The sequence below is a fragment of the Tetrao urogallus genome (genome assembly GCF_951394365.1).
Source record: "Tetrao urogallus genome assembly, chromosome: 23".
Taxonomy (NCBI): domain Eukaryota; kingdom Metazoa; phylum Chordata; class Aves; order Galliformes; family Phasianidae; genus Tetrao; species Tetrao urogallus.
This window is the reverse complement of record NC_136836.1, coordinates 673,131-697,959: the sequence shown is the minus strand read 5'-3', so window position 1 is coordinate 697,959 and position 24,829 is coordinate 673,131. Positions and strand designations below refer to the sequence as shown.

The 24,829-nt window shown below is 53.7% G+C and overlaps 1 protein-coding gene across 1 annotated transcript; it reads left to right on the top strand.

The window, feature by feature from the left end:
• Positions 1 to 534: 534 nt before the first annotated feature.
• On the top strand, positions 535 to 18,498 carry NKAIN1 (sodium/potassium transporting ATPase interacting 1; the record flags this gene model as incomplete). The annotated part of the gene is made up of 6 exons (XM_079546231.1): positions 535 to 588; positions 14,325 to 14,462; positions 14,600 to 14,680; positions 16,504 to 16,701; positions 16,950 to 17,010; positions 18,413 to 18,498. The coding sequence occupies 6 exons, from the start codon at positions 535 to 537 to the stop codon at positions 18,496 to 18,498; spliced, it is 618 nt and encodes a 205-aa protein (XP_079402357.1).
• Positions 18,499 to 24,829: the final 6,331 nt, after the last annotated feature.

Here is a 24,829-nt window from a genome sequence, read left to right as displayed (position 1 = left end):
CGCACCGCACCGCACCGCACCGCACCGCACCGCCCCCTGCCCGGCCCCGCCGCCCGCCGGGCCCCGCTGGGAGAGCGGCCGGCCCTCATTCCGCCGGTCGCCGCCCGCCCTGCCCGCCGCGCCCCCGATCCCACCCCGCCGCCTCCTCCCCGCCCGCCCCCGGGGCTGTGCGGGAGAGACAATAGAGGGGCAGGGCGGTTCGGCGCAAAACTGCGCGCCCCGGGGATGGATGGCGAGGTGCGCGCGGCCCCGGGGGCCCTACGCCCGGAGATGGGAATGTAGCGGGCTGGGGGGGGAGCGGGGCTCGGGGGAGGAAGGCGGGGAAGGGGGGCGATGCCCCTTGCTGAGCGCAGCCCGCCTCTGTGCTAACCCGGCAGGATGCGGGAGGCGGCGGGGCTGGGAAGAAAGTAGCGGGGCTGGAGAGCGGGGCATGGCCGTGTCGCCCCCGTGAAGCTCCCCGGGCGGCTGCTGAGGAGCCGGAGGAAGGAGACGCGCGGCCACGGCGGGGAAATCCGCGGCTCCGGCTGGGAAACCATGGGGAGATGCAACGGGAGATGCACGCTGGTTGGATTCTGCTGCCTGCAGCTGGTAAGGCGAGGGGCCGCGCGCCCAGCAGCATGCCGGGCGGTGCTTTGTGCGGGTGACCTTGCTGGGGATGCTTCAATGCGACCCCCACCCACCCCCAATTTTTATTATTATTTTTTAATGAAAAGATAAAAGAAACGTGACCCTCATCGCTCGCCGGAGTTGCAGAAGCGAGATGGGGTTGAAGCGGCTCCCGGCGCTGTCGGTGCCTGAGGACGCGGCTCGGGCAGGTGCGAGCTTTGTCTCCGGCCGCGAGCTCTTCGCTCGGAGGGCGGTTTGCAGGGATGCTGCTTTGAGTCCCTGCATCAGCCGCGGTGAAACTTGGAGCCGCAACGGCACTTCGCAAACTCCGCACCGAGCGGCGCCGCTCCGCCGGCAGGCAGAGGGAGAGCGGCTTCGCTACAGCCGGGCTGCAGCGGCAATCATCGCGTGCCGCGCTCCCGCCGCCCACGGATCCATCTTCATCGCGCCGCTGACAGAGGGCCGGGCGAAGGAAGCGCGTTGCGATCTAACCGGCAGCCAGCGAGGTTGCAATTAATTATCCGAGCGCTTCCCCGCTTCGTTAAACCCCGCGGCCGAGCGGCGCCCCTGGACGTGCCTCGCCGGCAGCGGCAGCGATGGGCGCGGAGAGAATCGCCGGAACGCTGCCGTGATGCCCCCGTGGCTTTGGGCTGCCCGTCTGCCCGTGGATGTACCGGTGAGGTCCGTGCTCCCTGCTCCCGTTCGTTCCGGATAAAAGCGATGGGTGTTTCCCTGTGTGCAGGACTTCCCTGGTTTTCGGCCGCTTTTTTTTTTTTTTTTTTTTTCTGTTGGTCAACTCAAACAAAGTCTTGCTGGCTTCGTCCTGCGGGGAGACATCGCGGTACAGACAGGTGATTTGGGCGCGTTTCTTTTCGGGAAAGAAACGAAATCAGTGCGAGCTCCCGGGCTGGTAGGGCAGCTCCCGCGGGTGGCTCTGCTCAGCTTCGAGTGGGGCTGGACGGAGATTCGGTGATTAGGAGGTGAAGTGAAATCAAAACTCTCTTATTACGCCGTCCCCAACCATTCAGGTTGCTTATTGCCGTAGCAGCAGGTCGGCTCGGAGCAGAGAATTGGCTCTGCTGGGCTGGGCTGTGGGTTTTGCTGCTGCCCTCTGCGATGCTCGTCATTGTCGAGGGGGAGTTCTCTTTATGCTAAGATGAAAGCTGTTGAGCTGGCCGGATGAGGAGCCAACCCGCCTTGCCCTTCACCGCCAGCAGCGCGCGGGAGCTGTGAGTTGCTCCTCTTGTTCACCCTGAAACCTAATGATGGTGAGAAGAGGCACAGCCCTGCTGCATCGCTCTGCTCCCGAGGCACTCCAAAGGGTTTTGTCTGTTCTTTGTTTCTCTCCTTTTCCTTTAATTGGGTGGGAAAGGAAAGTTGGGTTGGTGCCTCCTGCCTGGCTGAGCCTGCTGGAGCTTGCCCAAGGAGCAGTGTGCCGTGCCGTGCCGTGCCATGCTGTGCCATGCCGTGCTGTGCCGTGCCATCCGATGCTCTGCCATCCAGTGCCGTGCCACATGATGCTCTGCCGTATGATGCCATGCCGTGCTGTGCCGTGCCATGCCATGCTGCATCTGGTACCACCTCCAGCACAGTGACAGCCGCTGACGGCCGCTAGCATCTTTTGTCCTCGCCTGGTTCCCGTCGTTCCCGTGCCCGAGGACGGTGTGAGGCCAATGGGACCGGGGCTGCCCCCACCACCAGGAATGGGGGAAAAGGAGCCGGGCTGAACTCTGAATGTGGGTTTTCAATTACACAATTAAATGCACAATTAGGTATAATTACCAGCGCTCAGAAGCCGCGACTGTTCGTAATAGGCATGTAATCTACTGCAGTCACTGTTTATACTGCTCGGCTCCTCTCCCTAATGATTATGGAAAGCTTTCACATTTGCATGGTTGCCATGGTAATTGGGTTTGGGGCTGAGAGCGGCATCACGGATGGAGGGCCCCATCCCCACGGCTCCGTGTGCCCCTTCCCCACGCGCTGCCATGGTGGGCGCGCATCCACAGGATGCTGCGATGGACTGGAGATGCTGCAGGGCAGCAAGTGCTGCTGGGGTGGGGATGGTGCTGCATGGGCAGCATTAAGGGATCCAGGGGTGGGTGTGTGTGTGTGTCAGAGGCCCACACGTGTCTGGGCAGGTGTCACCCAGGTCAGCTTGTCACCAAGCCGTGGCCATCCCAGGTGGGGATGATGGGTTGGGGTGGCATCGCGGCACAGCGAGGCGCCCGCGTGTGTGAGCATCGTGGGCCACGCACACGTGTGCCTTCATTATTCATACAAAGAGCCAGGCTGACAGTTTGCCATAAAGGTTTATGGGTGTGCGTTTGGGAAGGAGTGGTGTTACAGCTCTCAATTAAAACCGCCGTTAAAGTGCAGGATGCCTGAATGTGCAGGGTGAGCTGAGGCGCACCCAGGAGTATTAACGGGGCTCTGCATCGTTAACGATGCTCTGCAACAAAGCTGTGAGCAATGGGGAGCATTCAGGGGGCTGAAAACATGCATTGGGGGGGTGAGGGGAGGGAGCAATGTCTGGGGTGAATGGGAGCTATGGTCATGGAGCAGAGCACGAGGAGAAGCACAACGTGTTCTGCAGTGCAAGTGATGTCCCAAAAAATGAGCTTTGTCCAACGACACTCAGTCTTGTTTCTCAAGGAACTGATACAGAAGTTGTCCTTGGGCTCTGTGCTCCCAGCATGGTGGCTGTGGTTGGGACAGCCCCGCCACTGCTGCCCGCAGTGACATGCAGAAGCAGTGCCACGTGCTGGGGTTTGGCTGGCAGTGGAGCTCCTGGATCGATGGACAGCTTGGCTGGGCTCCTGACCGCGGTGTTTTCTTGCAAGCTCCCAGCTGTGCCTTTGGGTGAGCTCTGGGCAGGAAGATAATCACTGCTTGGGTTGTAACCCCTCACACTGTGCCTAATTGGTGTCATTTGGGCTGGAAATCCTTTTTTTTTTATTATTTCCAGCTGACACCAGAGTGGCAAAGAGACTTTCCTGCAGACCTCGCCCTGCCTGGATGAGACGTCATGGGGGGGTGACATGTCCCAGTGGTGGGGATGATCGCCCATGGAAGGGGGTGGGCCGGAGACTGACACTGCTGCTTCCCATCATTATCCCCTGTGATGGGGACATGGTCTCCTCTTGACTGGGTGTTCTCCCCAAGGACTGCAGCATAGGAAGGACCCAGAGGGGCAGATGGTTGAGAAGGAAGAAGGATTTGGGGATCAGATGGTCCAAAACTCATTGCACTGAGATTTGTTGTGACCACGAGGTGAGAAAGTTGCTGGGGAAAAAAACAGAGCCTGTGGGGTCCTTATGGGAAATGAGGATGGCCATCAGCCAAACAGCATCCCATCCGTGGTCAGCACTTTCATCCAGTTTCACCAACAGGTTCCAGTGCAGCAGAGAGCAGTGGGTTTTGGGCACTGGAAGGATGCTGGGCTTGGGCAGCACTGGGATATCGGCATCACTCCAGCTCTGTGCCAATGGTCTGTGGTGGGAAATAGGGCTGGAAAAGGGCTCTGTGATCCCACAGCCATTCCTGGGAGCAGAATCCAGCTGGCATTGCCTCCTTTCATGGGCACCCATGGGTGCTGCAGCCATTGCTGTGTACCAGTGCTGCAGGGACCTCCTAATGGAGGTCTCTTCCTCTGCTTGAGAGTGACTATTCATTTCAATTTCCAAAATATGTATGTAACGGCCTGGAAAAATGGAAAAGAAAAGTTGGCACAGAGCAGCCCGATTACATTTGAACAGGACATTAAACCCTGAGTGCTTTATTAATAAGATTAATAACCACTCCTATGTCACTGGTTGGGAAATTTCACACGTTTTTGCTTTTCCCTCTATGTCGGGAGGAGGTTTGGGGAGTGAGAAAACAGCAGGTGCCCATCAGCCCTGCATCCAGACACGAGGTGCAGTGATGCAGGATGGGGATGCAGGACACAGGATGTGGGAGCCCTTGAGATCACACATTTTGCCTTATAATTCATGCTTTGGGCATTTTGTGTCACCATTTCTCCCAATAAAAGGCTGTCTCACAGTGTCTCCTCATCCTCACTGCTCACTCTGGATCTCATTCCAGCAGAGGACACAGCCGCCATGCCTGGCTGGGTCACACACATGGGACACTGAGCTCTGAGTACTTGGCTCTCAGGCTAATTGCTTTGATTAGGGGTAATTAGCGCTCTGGGCCAGTTTGGTCCCTTCAGTCAGTATCACTGTGGGCACAGCACTGGTGGCAGAGCGTGGGTGGGAGCAGAGGATGCTCCAGAGGATGCTCAGGCAACACTGTGAGGGGATGAGGAAGCCTCCTGTCTGCTCTCCAGTTCTGTGCTGTAATGGCTCAGATTGATGATGGTCCTCAGCTGTTGCCTGTAAATGTCACTCTGAGAGTCCTTGACCAATCCCCTGCAATCCCCCGAGGCCAAGCGTGTGTCCTCCCTTCTACTGCATGGAAATAAATGGCCAGGAATGGGGACACGCTGCAATGGTGTCAGCATTGTGGGGCTCAGCCTGTGTCCTTGAACCACTCCCCTGAGTGCCCTAATGGCCTTCCCTTCCCTTCCCTTCCCTTCCCTTCCCTTCCCTTCCCTTCCCTTCCCTTCCCTTCCCTTCCCTTCCCTTCCCTTCCCTTCCCTTCCCTTCCCTTCCCTTCCCTTCCCTTCCCTTCCCTTCCCTTCCCTTCCCTTCCCTTCCCTTCCCTTCCCTTCCCTTCCCTTCCCTTCCCTTCCCTTCCCTTCCCTTCCCTTCCCTTCCCTTCCCTTCCCTTCCCTTCCCTTCCCTTCCCTTCCCTTCCCTTCCCTTCCCTTCCCTTCCCTTCCCTTCCCTTCCCTTCCCTTTCCCAACCCTTATTCCCTTCCCACTTTCCCATCCTCTTTCCACTTTCCCCTTTCCTAAATTGAGGCCCTGAACAAAGCACTGTGCTTTTGCTAAATTGTGGCCCAGACAAAGGCAACGCAGCCCTACCTACCCCACAATTAGCACTGCTGTCATTAGTGGGACCCAAGGAGGAGAAGCAGGATGCTGCTGGGTGCTGTGGGGACGGCCCTGTTGCCCATCAGTGGGAACCCATACGGGAACCCCAGCAGGTGGTGGAGACATCAGTCATATGGCCACACCGTCTGCGTCAGTTTTCCCCTAAAATTACGTGCAGAAATCAGTACCTCCTGCAGATGCACCAAAAAGGGCTTGGGGCAGAAGCGCACACACTGTGTGCAGGAGCTCCCATGTGGTTTTTGGGGAAAGAAACTGTTTTGCTGGGAAAAACTCCATCCCTCTGCGATCTCTCAGGGTGGGACTGACCCCAGAGCAGAGGAGATGCCCACGTCCCGTTGGTGCCCCTGCAGGGTTTGGGGTGTGGGTCGGTCGGTGTTGTGCCAGCCTGATTCGATGGGCATGAAGAGAGGAATCACTGCTTAATAAAAGCGATTTTTATGGTTGTTTAAGAAGTCTCTAATGAGCTCCCATCCACCGCAGCTGCTAATCGCTGTGTTTAATAATGTGCTGCTGGTCACAGCTCACGGCGAAGGCGCCTTATTAAATCCTCGCCGTGATGAATGGGGAAGGTGGCAGCGTGCTTAACAGTGATTGTTATTTTGCTAACGTGCAGCAATTGCTGCAAATATGAAGGCTTCCAGTTCTATTAGGGCTGCACATCCATACCCGTGTGCCTGCGAGTTTCCAGCTCTCGTTTCTAGCCAATAATCCTGTTGGCACAGGGAGATGGGGCTGGAGCTGTTGGGTTTTCTTTACTATTAATAAATAATGAGCAGCACTAATGAGGTCCCACCCAGCCTGTCGCTCTTAGAGCACCCCGAAAACCCACTGCAGTTTCTGGACCTTGCATTGCTGCTTCCCACTCACTGCTGCTTTACATTCATCACAGGCAAAGATTGATGGGGACACCGCTCCCTGCCGGGCCCATCCATCTCCTGCTGACAATAACTCACTATTCATACCTGCATATGAAACACATAACCACCACCACTGCCACCACTGTAAGTGGCTCAAATGAGGGCCTTGAGAAAAGAGGGTGAGTGGCCGAGGTGGTGGCACCAAGCAGGTGGGAGAAGGAGATCCTAAAGGTTGGATGTTAGAGGAGGGGTTGGTGGATGAGCGGTGGGCCTTCACCCCAATGGAAGGAGTGGTGTTTTTGGTCGGGTTTCTGTTTCAGGGTGCATCAGGACTCTCAGTGATGCTTTGAGTGACACTGGATGCGTGTGTGTTTTAATGCTAAAAATTGGCTAAGGAACTGGATGGGATGGGATGGGATGGGATGGGATGGGATGGGATGGGATGGGATGAGATGAGATGAGATGAGATGAGATGAGATGAGATAAGATGGGATGGGATAAGGGGATGGGATGGGATGGGTATGATAAGTTTGGGATGGGATTAGGATAGGATGGGGTTTGATGGGATGGGATTTGATGGGATGGGATAGGATATGATAAGGATGGGATGGGATGGGATGGGATGGGATGGGATGGGATGGGATGGGATGGGACGGGACGGGACGGGATGGGACAGGATGTGATAAGAGAATGGGATGGGATGGGAGAGGATGAGATGGATATGATAAGGTAGGGATGGGATGGGATGGGATGGGATGGGATAGAATGGAATGGGATGGGATGAGATGGGTATGATAAGTTTGGGATGGGATTAGAATAGGATGGGGTTTGATGGGATGGGATGGGATGGGATGGGATGGGATGGGATGGGATGGATATGATAAGGTTGGGATGGGATGGGATGGGATGGGATGGGATGGGGTGGGGTGGGGTGGGGTGGGGTGGGGTGGGATGAAATAGATATGATAAGGTTGGGATGGGATGTGGGCACATCCCTTCTCTTTGTAGCTGCCCTGCCTTGCCCTTACACCAAATATTTGGGAGCCTCACCTCCCCAGAGCCACCCGTGGCTGCTCCTTTGGCAGCAGTGCTGCTCTGGGATATTTCTGCTCCTGCTTCATTAGCGCGGCTGTTACCAGGCAGATTCCTCACCCGATCCTCTCTGCTGCCTGCAGGTCGTGAGAGGAGGGACTGCCGGTTTCCATAGCAATACGGTTGGCTTTAATCAGTATTTATTTCCTGGGAGAATTGATTACGAAAGGTGTCACTAAATAAGTCAGTAAATTGGATTTTTTTCCCCTCTCTCTTTTTGCCCCTCTATCGCATTTTATTAACAGCGCCTTTGAGTCGCTGTTTGAGATCCAGGGGAAATTACCTCTTGCTTCTTGCAGATGTTGGACTAAAGAACTTAAACAGGAGAATTAGCATTGAAATTGCCTGTGGCTTAATCCCTGTCCAAACGGGGCCGCTTATGGGGAGCTGGAGCCAGCAGACAGCTCGCATTGCATGGGCAGAGGTGTCCCTGTCCCACTGTCACCCAACACCACCACGTTGGTTTGGGATGCAGGACGTGGCTCCTCTCAGCATCCCCAGAGTCCCCACCAAATGGAAAAAGGCTCTGTGCATTTCCCTGTTTAGTGGGATTTTTTTTTTTAGTGTTTCTTTTTTGCTTCATTTTAATTAATTCTCAGCTTCTGAGTGTCCATGCTGCTAATGTGCTTTCTGCTGCGAGTCTTCAGCTTAATCACGAGCTATGGCTCATTGTGTCTAATTGAGGCGCTTGATTAATCACAATTTTATTTATCCAAAAGCCTGTTTGTTGGAAACTGGTGTTTGCAGTAAGGCATTTGACAACATTTCAGTGCCCTGATCCTTGAGCATTACAGCTTGGTGCTGGTGCCATGGGTCTGGTGTCACTGCTACGTGTCCTGTGGGCATGGGACAGCATCCTGGGGACATCTCCAGAGTCCTTCTGTGGGGCTGGGACAACAGTTTGGTGGGAGGGGATGAGATAGATGAAATAGGATGGAGAGATGGGATGGGATGGGATGGGATGGGATGGGATGGGATGGGATGGGATGGGACAAGGAAGGATGAGATGGATAGATGAAATGGGATGACTGGGATGGATAGGGTGAATAGATGAGGTGGGATGGACAGGTGAGATGGGATAGGAGGGGATGGGATGGGATGAAGTGGGATGGATGGACAGCAGGCTCCTCTGTTCACGCTCCATCCAGATTCCAGGTTGGATACCATGAGGGTCTGTGCAGCCCCCTTCAGTTCTCACCTCTATTTCCAGATGGATTTGCTTAAACTTGCAGCCTGACTTTTATGTCTGTGGCTATCTGTGGCAGTGTGACCCAGCTCTGCACTTGGGTCGTGCTGTAGCTCTGGGGATGTCATTTGTCACCCTGCTTCTCTGCAAACGCTCCTGGGTGCAATGCTGAGCAGGGAAGAGCTGAACTCATTTCCCAGGGCGGTAAATTGAGGCACAGCAGCACCAGTGCAGGACTGGCCCTTTGCTTACATCCCTGTGCTGTTCCTCCCCAGGATCCATTGCCCCCCCGTGCCCTTCCCAGTGGAGGACCTTTTTGAAGCCATTTTGGGGCGGCAATTAAGCAACACAGTCTGTGCCTGTTGGAGGGAGTCTATCTGCAGGAAGGTGTAAAATTCAGAGGCAACTTATGATGGGAAAGTATAGGAATGAATCACTTTGCTTTCCTTGTCTTTCTGTCAGCGGTGGTAAAAAAAGCCCACAGCCTTATCTCAGCCTTATCGCTCCGGTTCAGCATTTATGTAACAGTAAAAATAATAGATGCAATATCATATCTCCAGCCTGTACTCTGTATAAATGGTATTGGGATGCGTTTGGAGCCTCTGTAGGAGGTGGCTGCCACCCTCGGCTGTGTGGAGGGTTCCAGAAGAGTTCCAACAAATCATCATGGGTGGGATGGGGCTGTTTGGGACCCACAGTAACCCACTGTTTAGGTTGTGGAAGGATTCCCCATTGGTCCCATCTTGGCTTACCCGAAGGAACCGTGTCCATTTGGGGACCACCTAGATTTGGGATATTCAGCATGAGGTGCTCATCCTCTTACTGGGCAACTCCTATTCTCTGCCTCAGTTTCCCTTCCCCAGGGGCAGCTTTGGGAAGGGTCTGGGGGTCCCAGGGCTGTTGGACAGAGGCAGATTTGGGAAGGAACCAGGGGGACCCCAGGCTGTTGATGCATGGGTGGCTTTGGGAGGGGATCAGGGGGGCTGGGAATTGCACTGGGATGGGGCTGATTCTTGGGTGGGCGCACCCATGGGTGCTTGGGTTGCGTCCTGCCCACACGCCGGGCTCCTGGGGCTCAGCGTCTAGACAGCTGGGGCTGCTGCCATGTTCCCATGGCAACGCAGCGGGATGCGGCGCCTGGCGAAATTAAATAAATAACAGAGCAGAAAAAGAATCGGCAAAAGACAGCAGCAAAGGCTGGCCAAAGGACGTGGGGGCTCAGCGGGTGATGGAGAGCCCGGGGGGACCCCACACCCCTCCCTGTGTCCTCGTATTTTCATCCCATTGGGTTTTTTCAAGCTGGAAGTGAAGGGATTTGAGGGCAGAAAAACCCCAGTGAGGGCTTTGCTGGGGTAACAAAGCCTGTGCCTCCATCCTGGGGCACATCCTGCCCGCGGGGCAGCTCAGCCCTGCCCATGTGTGGGAGCGTGGTGATGGCTCCTTTAATTCATTTTCATCTGTGCCGCCTGCAATTTTGCAAAAGATTTTGCAAGTTGGAAGTAGGTCAAGAACTTGTTTCCAAGTCATTAAATGAAATCCCTGGGTTCGCAGCGGTATTTGCACCTCGTTAATAGTCAATTCGCTCACTTGCCGTTAATTTAAATAGCAGCCAATTTCCCTAAGTGGAGATGTGCAGCTCCTGGGTGCAGGTGCTTGTGGAGCTCAGGGCACCGAGTGCAGGGTGCTGTGCTGCAGGACAGGATCCAGCCCAGGTTCCATCCCCACTGTCATATACCACCCTAATGGGAGGAAAAGAATAGCCATCCATCTTTCCCTTCCTCCCTTCACCCCTCCTCCACCCCTCTATCTATCTTTCTATCCCTCCTTCCTTCCTTCCTTCCTTCCTTCCTTCCTTCCTTCCTTCCTTCCTTCCTTCCTTCCTTCTTCCTTCCTTCCTTCCTTCCTTCCTTCCTTCCTTCCTTCCTTCCTTCCTTCCTTCTTCCTTCCTTCCTTCCTTCCTTCCTTCCTTCCTTCCTTCCTTCCTTCCTTCCTTCCTTCCTTCCTTCCTTCCTTCCTTCCTTCCTTCCTCCTTCCTTCCATCCACCCATCTCTTACCCTTCCATCCTTCCCTTCCTCAATCCCTTTCTCCCTCCTTCCATCCCTCCATCCTTCATCACTGCATCCCTCTCTCCATCCATCCTTCCATCCCTCCATGTCTCCCTTCCTCCATCTCTCCCTCCACCCATCAATCCCTTGGTCCCACATGCCCTATTACCCTCAGCACCACCTTCCTGGAGCCACAGTGCCACCACCTTCCCAGGTGGCTCAGACAATGAGCCAATCCCTTTGGACACCCCACAGATCCTGCCCCACATTTCTGACCATTGAGTTTCCCACTGGACCCCAGGATTTCTTGTAAAACCTCCCAGAAATGGTGCATTTCTGGCAGCAAGCAGCCCCGGCTGTGAGAGCTCAGCAGGAGCTGCACTCGCAGCATCTTTGGCCTCAGCAGAAGGGAATCCACGATGGAAAAAAATCTATTCAAACGCAGCTAAATGAAAGTAAATCCCTGGTGAGCCGGCGGCATATGGTGTTCAGAAGGAAATAGCCTGGCTGAAGGATAATGGCTCATCGGGGGGCATGGATCCACGCTCAGCTCCTGCCACGCTGTGGAGCCAGGCAGGGATTTGTGCTGGCGTGCAGCTGCTGTGGCATCAAGCAGGGCTGCGTTCTGCTCCGCCGTCTGCTCGGCCACTGCTGCAGCCCCAAAGTTGGGCTGTGCATCAGTACCTGGCCAAACACTGCTTCGGAATCATCAGTCCTCAGCGCTGGATTGGGGTTAGGCATCCCTGCAGTGTTGCCCTTTTGGGGTTTTCCCCCTCTGCCCTGTAGGCTCCGTGCTGTGGGGACCACCTGTGTTCTGTAGAGATGTGGGATGAGACGTGGGCACCACCCCAACCCCTGAGCCCTCGCGGAAGGTCCAACCTTGGGTTTTCTCTAGGAGTCCACCACCAGTCTTGGAGCCCATGGAGTGAGGAAGGACTCAGCATCCCTCACTGATCGCAGGGGCAGGGCTGGAGCCTGGCGCCTGGTGGGACCACAGCCATACTGGGGAGACAAAAGCCAGCAGCAAGGACCAGTGAGGTCCCTTCTTCACCTTCAGCTATTCCCAGTGGTATGGGATGCTGTACCAGGATGCAGTCCCTGGATGCCGTATTGGGATGCCATACCAGGATGCTGTGATGGGATGCCATGCTGGAATGTCATATTGAGATGCAATACTGGGATGCAGTACTGAGTTGCGCTACCAGGATGCTGTTTTCATGGGATGCTGCACTGGGATGCAGTACCAGATGCAGTACTGGGATTCTGTACTGGGATGCCATAGTGGGATACCATGCCAAGATGCCATACTGGGATGCTGTGGAATCCTGCTCCAGATCTGGGGACTTTTATCTACAAGAAACGCCAAGCAAGGGACCAGGATGGGATTCAGACAGTTGGAAAATGGAAGCAAGGGATTTTCTTCCTCCCCACCACCACAATCATCATGCTGCTGCTGTTGCTTCCCCAGGGAAGTCTCCAGGCTCTGCTGCTCTGACATTCAGAGCCAGGAGGAAACCTTCCCGTTGCACTTCACAGGGTTTTAACAAAGCTCTGCCGGCAGGTGAACAGAGCATCTTCTTCCTGATATTTCCCAGAGGGGTAAAGCAAAGATTGAAGAGATTTCATTTGAGAGGAGGGTGATGCTTGGGTCCCCCAAGTGCAGTGGGGACAAGTGGCACTGGGATGTCCCCCCACCTGCTCTGCCCATGGGAGAGACTGGGGATTTGTTCAGGGGGGGTGGCCAAAGTCATGGCCTGGAATCCAGGGGGTATTGATAGAGATCCAGGGAGAGCAGCTGCGATGCTTTTTGGGGGGTCCACGCTCATTCCTCTCACCGGCCCCATGGAGATGTTTAGGAGGGAGAGGGACAGAGGGACTGTCCCCCCAGCTTCCCTATGGCCAAGGGGAGGGGACGAGGAGCCCCCAGCCCTGCTGTGTTTTTTTCAGCATGATAGCTCACTCCTGTCTCTCTCCACTGGTTAATTATCGAGGCCGTGGGGGCTGTGATAATATATTTATGCATCTGTGTCAGCAAACATGTCAGCCCCATCGCAGCTGAGGCGTGAGGACGGAGCGCAGGGGGGGTCGGGGTCTGCAGCCACTGCACTTCGTTTCCCACATCTCGGGAGGCTCAGCCCCATTTCCCTCTGCTCTTCACTCTGCGGGGCAGGAAATCACCCCATAGCTGCCACCACCGCCCCGCAAATCCACCGGATTTATTGAGTGCTGCTGCGAGCGCAGGGCTGGAAAAACTGCCCCAAATGTTGGCATGGGGCACAGTGAAGTGACTATGGGGCATAGTGCGGTGGCCAATGGGTGACATGGGGACAGCAGAGATGGGAACCTTCTTTCCACTCGACTTTGGTGTCAGCAGCATTAAACAAAACACATTTTGCTCCAGCTCTGCCTCCTCTCCCCATGCGCTGGTGGAACCCGGCCGCTTCCATTCCACGCCCCCAGTGAAAGCGCCGCGTTTCAATTAGCAGGACTCCGGCACGCATCCGCGCCTGGCTAATTGCTATGATTTGCTGCAAAGGGAACTTTGGGGCCGATCGATGAACTAGAGAGTGTTTAATTAAGAGGGAGCCCTAAAACTCGTTGCATTGATCAGCTGCAGGATTATCTTAATTAGCAGTGGGCTGGTGCATGGCGGCTCTGCCCACGCCCCCAATAGCATCACTTATGGCTGTGATGGGTGATGGGGTGCCAAAGGAGTGCTATTAGCACAGTAAATTGGGACCTGCACTGGCTCTGTGGGATGCTCTTGGATGCTCTTCCCCATCTCCTGTTGGAATCCAGCAATAGGGGTCCTGCTCAGCAGCTCCGTCACCAGCCACCAGATCGATGGATGGCTATAAAACCCCGAGCGCCACGCTCCTTGTATCATTTATTATTTACATTCCTCGATTTAAAAGATTTACAGCCCAGTTGTAAGTATTTCCAAAGGCTGTTTCCTTAGAGAATTTAAATAGCGCGGGAGTGAATTAAGGCTTAATGCAAACAGCCTGGCCCGAGGGGCTGCGCGGGCTCCGTGCTCGCTCTGTGTCGCGTGTGATGGAGATGGAGGGCTTTGCTCTGTTGGCTGAAATCTCCATTAATTGGAGCTCTCGCTAAACCAACTCAACAAGCAGTAATGTGAATGATGCTTTATGGATGGGGAAGTCGGCCCAACACCCAGCACGAGCCCACTGCCCTCCTGCCAGCAGTCAGCCACAGCCAGGGGATCCCATGCCCTAGGGGGGCACTGCACAGAGCTCAGGCCCAGGGGGTGATGCTCAGTGGGAAAACTGAGGCACACAGGGGATGGGCTCGCAGCTCTGTGCTGCCCTTCCACTTGGGCAGGAGTGTTCCCAGTAACTCCACGCTCGTGATGTATTCACCCACCGCTGCCCGATGAATCATGCAGACATTTCAGTCTATTGTAACTAATTGTCCATGGGATTTCTCATTAATTACGCGATACTCTTTGCCTTTAATGTCCACAGAGCTGCTGCAGTGACTGATTCCCGCGCTGTCCCCTCCTTTGTTCTTTCCCAGATCGCGGCACTGGAGCGGCAGATCTTTGATTTCCTGGGCTATCAGTGGGCGCCCATCCTGGCCAATTTTTTACACATCATGGCTGTCATCCTGGGCATCTTCGGGACCATCCAGTACAGATCCAAATACCTCATCATGGTAGGTGCTGCTGGGCCGTGGTCACTGTGCAACGTCCCAGATCCCTGCGATTAAGTTTGCTGGGAGCTGGGCAGTGGGCTGGCAGCAGGATGCGCGTGGTGCTGGCGCAGCACTGATCAGCTCGCTCTCTCTGGCAGTACGCGGTGTGGCTGGTGCTGTGGGTCGGCTGGAACGCCTTCATCATCTGCTTCTACCTGGAGGTCGGGCACTTGTCGCAGGTAACCACAGGCCAGGCACTGCTGCCTCCTTGCCTTCTTGCCTTCCTCTCACTTTCCTCCAGTTTTCCCTTCCCTTCCCTTCCCTTCCCTTCCCTTCCCTTCCCTTCCCTTCCCTTCCCTTCCCTTCCCTTCCCTTCCCTTCCTTCCCTTCCCTTCCCTTCCCTTCCCTTCCCTTCCCTTCCCTTCCCTTCCCTTCCCTTCCCTTCCCTTCCCTTCCCTTCCCTTCCCTTCCCTTCCCTTCCCTTCCCTTCCCTTCCCTTCCCTTCCTTCCTCCCTTCCCTTCCCTTCCCTTCCCTTCCCTTCCCTTCCCTTCCCTTTCCTTCCCTTCCCTTCCATCTCTCCATCCCTCTCTTTTCATCTCTTCTGTTCAATCCTATCCCTTTCATCACAACCTTTCCATTCTATTCCTTTCATCCAGTTCCATCTCTTCAATTCCATCTTTCCCCATCCATCCCATTCCATCCCATCCCTTCTCTTCTATCCATCCTTTCTCTTCCATCTTCTTTCTTTCCCCCCCCACACACTCAAAACTTTCAATTCCTTCCACCCAACCCTTTCATACCATCCCTTCTATCCCTTTCATCCTTCCATCTCTCCCCTTTCATTTTTTTCTGCCCCATCCCAACCCTTCCATTCCATTCTTTTCATCCAATTCCATTCCTCCCCATAACATCCCTTCAATCCTTCCTTCCCCATTCATCCCTTTGCTTTCATCCCATCCCTCCTCATCTCATGCCTTCTATTCCATCCTATTCCATCCCTCCCATTCCTCCCATCTCTTTCATCCCATCCCTCCTCATCCCGTGTGTTCTGTTCCATCCTATCCCATTCCATCCTTCCCACTCCTTCCATCTCTTCTATTCCATCCCTTCCCTTTCATCTCATTGTTCCTCATCTCATTTCTTCTCTTTCATTCTATCCATCCCATCTCTTCCTGGCATGTAAGTTCACATGGGACAGACTGATGGATGGCACTGGGGACAACAGTGGGTAGGAAAAGCAACACAGTGGTGTGGCAGAGGCAGAGTTTCAGGAGCTCCAAATTAATGAGGCTGATGAGCTGGGAATTTCAGGGCACTCATTAATCACCTGCTGGCACTTAGCACTGTCTGGCTTTATGGATGGTGTAAATTGGGCAACAATTTCTGAATGCAGTGAGCAGATCAAGCGGAGAAAGATCTTCATCTCTCCGCTTGCATTGTGCTGTGAGTTCCCACTTTCCCAGGGGTCTCTGTGGATTTTCTGGGGTCTGTGTCTGCTCCAGGGAAAAGGACTGAAAAGCTCCAGGGATACACAAGGATGAACAGGTCTGGAGACACCAAAGGTTGCTGGAAATACTGCAGGGCACTCAGCCCGATCCTGATTTGCTATATTATGGCGCTTACATGAAAAGAGTGTTGTCAGGAAGTGTGGTGGAAACATCTGTGTGGAAGTGAACCCCCATCATTCGGCTTTAGGAACTCGTACCTTCGATGAGCCTGAGCCCCACGCTCCTGTTTGAATTAAATTTCAGCCCAGCACTGTGCATGCCCGCCGCTGGGATGTGTGTCCCTAGCCCCAGCGAACCCTGGGGATGTCATGGGCTGTAGATAGAGATGAGTGGTTAATTGGGTGCTCTTCATTAACACATCCACCAGTGCTGACCCATCCTCGGTGCTGGTGGAGGAAGCGCAGCGTCAGTTTTGCAGCTTTCTGTGGCTTTGCAGCAGGGATGGTGCTTGCGGAGCATCCTTGGGATGGGAAAACCCATTTTTGTCTACCTCTTTTTGAGCACGGATGGGATCCCCGGATCCAAGGTCGGTGCCTCTGCTCCCCTCCCGCAGGACCGAGACTTCATCATGACCTTCAATACCTCCCTGCACCGCTCGTGGTGGATGGAGAACGGGCCGGGCTGCCTGGTGACACCGGTGCTCAACTCCCGGCTGGCGCTCGAGGATCACCACGTCATCACAGTCAGCGGCTGCCTGCTGGACTACCAATACATCGAGGTGCTCAGCAGTGCTGCTCAGATCTTCCTGGCGGTAAGGGACTGCTGGAGTGCCCCATTGCCTTGACGTGACATATCTCAGTGCTGGGGTCGAGTTGGTGGTCATGGGTGGCATTGGCTTTGCGTGGGTGCTTTGGGAAGAGAGGAGAAACAGAGCACATATGAGGTCCCCGTGCCTGCTTGCTTCCCCAAAATGTGGCTTCATCCCATCCTCATCATTGCTGTCCTCATGGTGCTGCTTGCTCCCATAACAGCCTCTCCCTGCCCGCTTTTATTTTGCAGCTCTTCGGCTTCGTCTACGCCTGCTATGTCAGCAAAGTGTTTCTGGAGGAAGAAGACAGCTGTGAGTGCCTTTGCTATTAGTCACAGGGCAAGCTGCAGTGCTGCAAATCCATCCCAGATAACATAGGGCAAGGGCCGCTCTGGGCTAGGGTAGGAGAAGGAATCACTACTTTGGGATTTGGTCCCCTTTTTCCCTCCTCAAGGAGGCAGCTGAGCAGCTTTGGGATGTGATGCGCCACCCCATGCTGCCAGCAGTCCCCATAGCACACCCCTTGGTGCTGCAGGGCAGCAGCAGTCACAGCCTTGGGGTGTGAAATGGGACCAGTGTCACCCAATGGGGTTCCACTCGTCATTGGGTGGAGCCTCCCCCCATCCACAATGCTCCCTGAGCAGGGGCAGAAGGGAAAAATTAAGTGAAGATGCAGGCTAATTTTTCTGCAATCTACACTGCGCTTTTCGCTCTGACAATAATCACTGCACCCACCCAGACAGAAGCTCTAAGTACCCCAACAGCAATTAAACAGGCAGTTATGGCTGCAGCCATCCAGCCACATTAAATGCTCATCTGCCATTAATTAATTCATGCCAGCTGGCAGCCCAAGCAGCCGAGCAGAGGTAGTGAAGTGCTGCAGCTTCCAACATTGCAAAGGCACCGAGAAGCACTCAGCATCCCCTTGTCTTAGGAAGAATTCATCTGGGTTGGCAATGGATTCATGGTCCCTTGGTGGTTCTGGGTCCCAGCACAGCACTGGGGACAACCCAGGGGAGCTGTGGGATCCCAGACCGGGCTCAACATCCCTACGTCTGGTTTTAGAAGCTCTGTGACCAATTTTAGCCTCCCTGGGATCGCTCTCAGAATCCCTAGGTCTGGTTTTAGCATCTGTAGGTCTGGTTTTAGCACCCTTGGGACCACTTTCAGAATCTCTAGGTCCAATTTTAGCATCCCTGGGGCCACTCTCAGCATCCCTGGGAGCAGGGGATCAGTCTGGATCAGTCTCAGCATCCCTAAAACCAACCTTGGCATCCCTAAGAGCAGAGTGACACCCCTTGGAACGGTCTCAGCATCCTCAGGGCGTGTTCTCCCCACCGCTGCCTCTGTATCCACTGTAGCGGAAAGGAAAAATCTCCATGTGAAATTGGACACTGCCTGTTGTAATAACTTGCTTATGGAGACGGGGATCTGGAGGGTTTATCTGCCCGCGCTGTCTTTGAAGCATGTTTGCATTCCAGGCGGTTGTCGACACTCAAACAAATTCAGGCATTCAATACACTTTTAATATTAATGCTGCTGTAGCCAAGATTCAAATGCATCTTTTTAATGGAATATCTTATTAGATTTGGAAATGGACGGATGCCGTCGAAACGGAGAGCTGGCTGAATATTAAGTCAGCTTCACAGGGGGGCTGGGGAGCAGAGCCCCTTGTGCCCTCCTTGCTCACCCTGCCGCTCTCCTCTCCCCCCAGTTGACTTCATCGGTGGGTTTGACTCCTATGGTTACCAGGCGCCGCAGAAGACGTCGCATCTACAGCTACAGCCACTGTACACGTGAGTCCGTCCGGGGATGCCATGGGAGCCCCATAGGGCCACTGAACCCAAAGGATTTGGGGCTGTGTGGCTGCTCGGCCCCAGTGGAGAGGAGTTTTTGGGTGGTTCTGTCACACTGAGCCGTGGCTGATGAGCACCGGTGGCTTCTCTCCTCTCCCTGCCCATTAAGCTTAACTAGATAAATGCTCAAATGAGATAAGGCTGCAAAATCTAAAGGGATTAGCCTCATTTGGGCTTTGCTGGTTGCCAACAATTAATTATATTTTAAGACCTGTATGGAAATTCAAGGGCACGCTGTGCAATTATATATGCAAAGAGGGGATCGTGGGGAAACAAATGCATCCAGAATAACACTGGCACACACCAAACTGGGAGTCTGCATGGCTCCTGTCCCCCTGCAGCCCATCATCTGGAGGCACGGTGTCCCCTGTGTGGTCCCTGCAACAGTGGTGATTGCTCAGGTTTGCCTCTGTGGGGCAAATAGAGCTCAGTAGGGTTCCCATTGCCATGGTTGGGGTGGGAGAAATTGGGGAGAAAGGGTTAATTTGAAGATGAATCCATGCTGCCCACAGCCTGTGAAACTGAAGCTTCTCTGGCAGTTCCCAATTAGCTGTAATTGGATTAAAGCCGGGCGTGTGGGAGGGCTTCCACCCAGAGGAAGATGGAGGATGTGCACGTCTCACACCACGGCCCACCCAGCGTGGCTCCGTTTCCCCACGTCCCCACATCCCTGTGTTCTCACTGTGGGTTCTGGGGTGGGCACCGAGCCCTCAGTGCCCCACAAGCTGCTGGGGACAAGGGCAGCCTCATTGGGGGACCTCATGCCACCCTGGAGGAACGTGGCCCAGTCTGTCCTCTGCTGCTTTGCCTTATTTTTGGTCGTGAAATGAGGGTGATGGGCACCCCAGCAGGTGCCTGTCCCCACGGATGGGTGCTTGTGGCCATCGTTCCTTGCCTCCTCACTCTATATCAGAGGGGACAGACGGGGACACACAGGGACCAGTCCTGATTTCAGCTCTTCCTTTCACTCCTCAGGTCTGGGTAATTCCGTGCCCTGAATTCACCCTGGCCAGCGTGGGACTGGACCCCTCGGAGCCCCCTGTCCCCAACTCGATGCCATTGCCACTTCTGGGGGACGGGGACAGCACCAAGTCGCCTCCCTCCGTTCTCCTCTTGCACCCCAAAAATGAAGCTGAGTTGGGCATGGTCACATCCAAGGGCTCCATCATCTGGTTGGTTCCCAGTGCAAGGCTACCATGGCCAGGACATCTCCAGTTCACCTGCAAAAGACCCAAGGAAACTCTCAGAGCTGTGCTTGAGCCCCAGGATGGGCCAGCACAGTGAGGCTGCAGTGAAGACATGGGGACTCAGCAGGACGTGGGGACGTGGTGGGGATGTGGGCTCGGTCACTGGACACTTTTCTTCTGTTTCTCAGACCTGGTTTTTAATTTGTCCTCTTCCTGTGAGCTGGGCAGAATGAAGCGCAGAGGGAATTTGGGACAAAACCCAGCCTGTTTGGAGCAGCTCAGGCCTGTGGAGGGAACTGCAGCTTGGTGGGGTTGGCACACCCGTGGCATCACTGGAGAACATCCTAAAGCACCAGATTTGGAGTAGGGATGGCACAAAGGAGGGGTTTTGTTCCTGAAAAGCCCCCACTGTCTTACCAGGGGACTTGGCTGCTCGTTGTCCCCACACCCCAGGACCAGCACCCCACAGCCTCCCCACATTTTGGGGTTCCATCCCCACCATCGGAACTCTTCGATTTGGCAATATTGACGCTGCTCTCAACACAGCCCTTTCAGGCTGTTTTAATGAATATAATGAATGTTTTAGGTTGGTTTTTTATTTATTCTATTTTAATTTGAAGTGCCTGAGTACACTTTTGTTGAGCATCACCCCCACTCCTCACACCTTCTTCCTCCTCCTGCTCCTCCTCCCAAGGCTGTGTTGTGCCTTCAGCGAAGGCTGGCAGTGCCCGCTGCCTCCCTTGGGCTTCTGGGGGTAAATCCATTCTTTCTGGCACTGCCCCAAATGGGGGCATTTTTCATTTTGGCAGCAAAAAAAAAAAAAGGTGAGTGATGAGCTGGGAGGTGGGAATGGTTTTGGTGGGAGGTGAGGTGTGAGCTCCTGGGGTGAGGTTGCGAATGATATCCACCAAAAATGAGTTGGGAATACGAAGTGTTGGAACAACCTGCAAACCAACTTTACTTCCAGAAGACGTTGTGGGTCACCGATGTACTCTGGGTTCATTCTCCTTTTTCCCAGCCTGCAGCATGGAGGTGAGTTGGGGTCAGCCCCACACCCCCCATGATTTGTCCCCAGATGTCTCTGTTCCCTGGACACCTTCGGCGTCGAATGGAGGCTGCTCCAGCTCTGCCTCCCCGGGGCTGCTCCTCCAGGATGGGCTCTTCCAGCAACCCCAGAGCTGATTTTCCCTTCCCACCAAGTGCCAAAGGACGGAGCCCAATGGGAAATGCTGCCCAATCCCATATCCTCGGACGGCCTACATCCCTCCACCATCACCACCAACTCACCCCAGCCTGAGCGGGAGCTTTGCAGGCAATAATTCTGAACCCTTTTTCCCCCATCTCTGAGAAATAAAGCGATTTCCAGGCAGCAGAGACCGCCTCCAGCATCGACCCCATCCACCTGTCCCCAGAACCACATCCCAGCGCTGGTGACCCTGGGGGCAGCAGAGGGGCAGAGGGCATGGTCCCGCTGTCACCGGTGCTCTGTGATCTTTTTTCTGTTGGCTTGTTTTTTTTATAAGACCGTCTTTGTAACGTGAACCGAGGATTTCTTTTCTATGCTGTAATTATAAAAGTGGAAGGAGTTTTCACCCGATGCCTGCTCTGGTTTTGTGTATTTCCATTCTTCGTGTGGTGGAATCAATTAAAAAGTTGTGGTTTTTCACTTTTTTTTTTGGTTTAAGAAAAAGCTTCCAGCCCGCTCCTGAGCTCCCCTCCCCTTCTTTTTGGTGCCTCACACCAGAAAACCAACACCTGCAGGACTCAGTGCTGGCACTGCTGCTCAGTGAATGGCAGGCATTGTTTGTGCCATGTCACAGCCTGGCCTCCTGCACAGAGGTGGACAAACGTTATCTTCTCCTTCTTATTCTTCTTCTTTTTCACTTTCTTCCCCTTCTTCTTTTCCTCCTTCTTCTTCATCTTCTTTGTCTTCTTCTCCATCTTCTCCTCCTCCTCCTTTTAGGGCAAGAGGTAATGGCCCTATGTTGTTCCACGGGATGTTCGCGCTGGATATTGGGAACAATTTCTTCTCCATAGGAGTGGTGATGCATTCTTACAGGCTGCCAAGGGACCATAGCTGGAGGTGCTCCAGAACCACAGGGATGTGGCACTGAGGGATGTGGTCAGTGAGCTTGGTGGGGATGGGTCAGTGGTTGGGCTGGATGATCTTAGAGGTCTTTTCCAACCTTTCCTCTTACAAGATTTAGTTGGTTTAGTAGCTTGTGGTACTAATAGGAATGTGAGGGTGGTTGGACTAGATGATCTTGCAGGTCGTTTCCAACCTTGTATTCTGTGATTCTGTGAAGATTCCAAGATTCTTCTTCCCCTTCTTCATCTAGTTTGTCATCTTCATCTCCTTTGTTTCCTTCATCTCCATCTTTTCCCTCCACATCTTTGTTACATTAATAATAGGAACTTAGTATTAATAACAAGAATTAATTCTTACTGTTAATAAAAAACATTAACTAACACTTGTCCCCATCAGGATCTGGGAGCAGTTTTCTCTGTGCCAGAATATTCCCCTCTCCATCACCGAAGCAGAAATCTGAACCTGGTCCATGCTTGAAGCACACGATGAGGTTCCAAGCCACTTTGACTGCTCTATTTTATTTTGTTTCAGTAACTGTACATGTTCAGACTTCATTTGGTTTTTCTCTCCCTTTGCCCACAGAATGGGAGAAGGAATTGAGCAATGCCATTGTGTTAACTGTGCAGTGACCCTTAGTCCTGCCCTGTCCCCAGTTGGGATGTGACATGGACACGGTCTGCTCCCCGACGGCCCCAGGTCACCCTCACATCCCACTGAGGGCTCCAGCCAAGGGATCCATGCTGATGAACACATGAAAAACTAAATTATTGCTAGTAATGCTTCTCAAAGAGCTTCTCCTACCTGTGCTACCCCAAGTACTTGGGCACCAGCTCTCCTAGCAAGGGTGACCAGCAAGGTGAGGTAGTTTGGTAGAAAAGTGTGACCGTACGTGTTGAGCCTGCAGAAAGAGGGAATGGGAGGGGATGAAGAATGGGGTGTGATGGGGAATCTGGGGATACCTCGTCCTGCTCGTGTGCCCCGCTTGTGAGTTGTGACAGATCTAAGGTGGCAGTGACGAGCAGAGCTGAATGATAGAAATGCATGAGTTAATTGAGTGTTTTCCAATTAAACTCATCAGGGCTGAGTGGGGGCATTTGCCAGGTTATTGCACAGCTTTTGTGGTCACCACGTTCTCTTTCTCTTATCTGACATCCAGTGGCCTTTGGAGAAACTGACTGTTGTGTGATAAGAATCACAGAATCATTAAGGTTGGAAAAGACCTCTAGTCTAAGATCATCACATCCAACCCCAGCCCATCCCACCGTGCCCACTGACCACAACTTCACAGTTCTTGAGCACCTCCAGGGATGGTGACTCCACCACTACCTGGGCCGTGGGGATAGAGGGGATGGGAACACGCACAGAGAACATCCCTGCAGCACAGAGAAAGAAAGAATGTCCACAGGAGGCTGCTTTAAAGCCATACAAACCATCCTGGCTGGGGGGAAAGCTACATTTCTGGCTTGGTATATGCTGAGGGCATTTCAGGAGGAAGAAAGGACTGGGGTTGGCTTTGAAGGCAGTAAGTTGCATTTGCTTGGGGTTGGAAAATTGAAGTGTGTCTGCACCCAAGGCGAAGTGATACAGAGACAGCAAAACACCATCTAGGTTAATACTGACCTGCAAAAATTCGTGTGAAGGGAAAGTGATAAGAAAACTCATAGCCATGCCCCAGGTTGTGGAGCCCACAGGGCTGTGACTCCCTGTAGCACAAGCTCCCATATATCACAGTTGTGAGTCCCTTGGAAGCTGGGCTGATCCCACATCAATCCCACCAACAAACCCCACCAGCACCAATTGACCCCCCTACACCTAGTGGAGCTGAAAACCCTCTGTAAGTCACATCCCATGAGTTAACCATGTTGCAATTCCCACATGACTCATCCTGGGCTGGGGATTGCAACACCTTTGGTGCAAACATCATCGCACCTACCCATTATTTGGGTGTGTTGCAGTTTCAAATAACTTCTCTTGTGAAATACGTATTGACCATATTTCTACCTTAGCAAGAAATAATCAACAGCTCCCTGTTTGCTTTAAATAAAGCAGCGGCGTGTGGAGGAAGAGCACTCATTGCTGATGTGTGTTCCATCACTCAGAGGATTGAGTGGTGTGTGGGGATAATGAGTTAGGAATGGGGGTCAGGGATGGGGGGTGGAGGATGTGGGTAGGGGGTGCAGGTTGGGATGTGTGTTAGGATGCAGGTAAGGGATGTAGTTTGGGGGGTTGAGTTAGGATGCAGGTAAGGGATGCGGTTTGGGATTGCAGGTTGAGGATGTTGCTTGTGTCTCTCAGCAGCCTCCCTCACAGGCTGAGGGATGCTGTCTTCTGTCTCTTCTCCTGGTGCTCACGGTGCCTGCAGGGAGCCAGCTTGGTTCAGGGGCTGCTGTGTTTCCCCCTGCCATTGGCAATCACAGGGTTCCTCTCTCCCTCCAGCTCCCTACAGGTTTACAGATGTAATTTGATTTCAAAGCAGCAGGAAGAATTCTTTGAAATAAGCACTGTGGGGGCAATGTGAATTACTGATGCTGGCACACACATGCAGCATTCCCAGCACCGATGCTCTCAGTGCCCCAAACCACCCAGGCACTCCAAGAATGTGTGAGTTGCACATCTATCCACAGCATGGGTGGGCTGGGGATCTCAGCTTTGCAGCCTTTATAACGATGCTCAAATGTCATTACAGAGTCCGAGCATCTCCTGCAGTGCTCATGTAAAGCAACGCCTCGTCGCCATAAACAGGAAGGGCAGGAAGCAGTGCGATAGGTTTTCTTCCATTGCAGCACCAGCAGAGAAAGGGACGAGGAGCAACAAAGGGCCGATTGACCCCGGGCAGGAACGCAGCTCCCCTCCTGCAGCCACAGAACCGCTGCGAGGCACAGATGTGGTGGAGGAAAAAAGCCGCTTTCACGGGGCTGAACAAAGACATAGAGACTCTTTTCAGGGAGCCAAGTGGGGCTGTAGTGCCTTCGCACACTTCTCTAACTACGTGTTGAGTC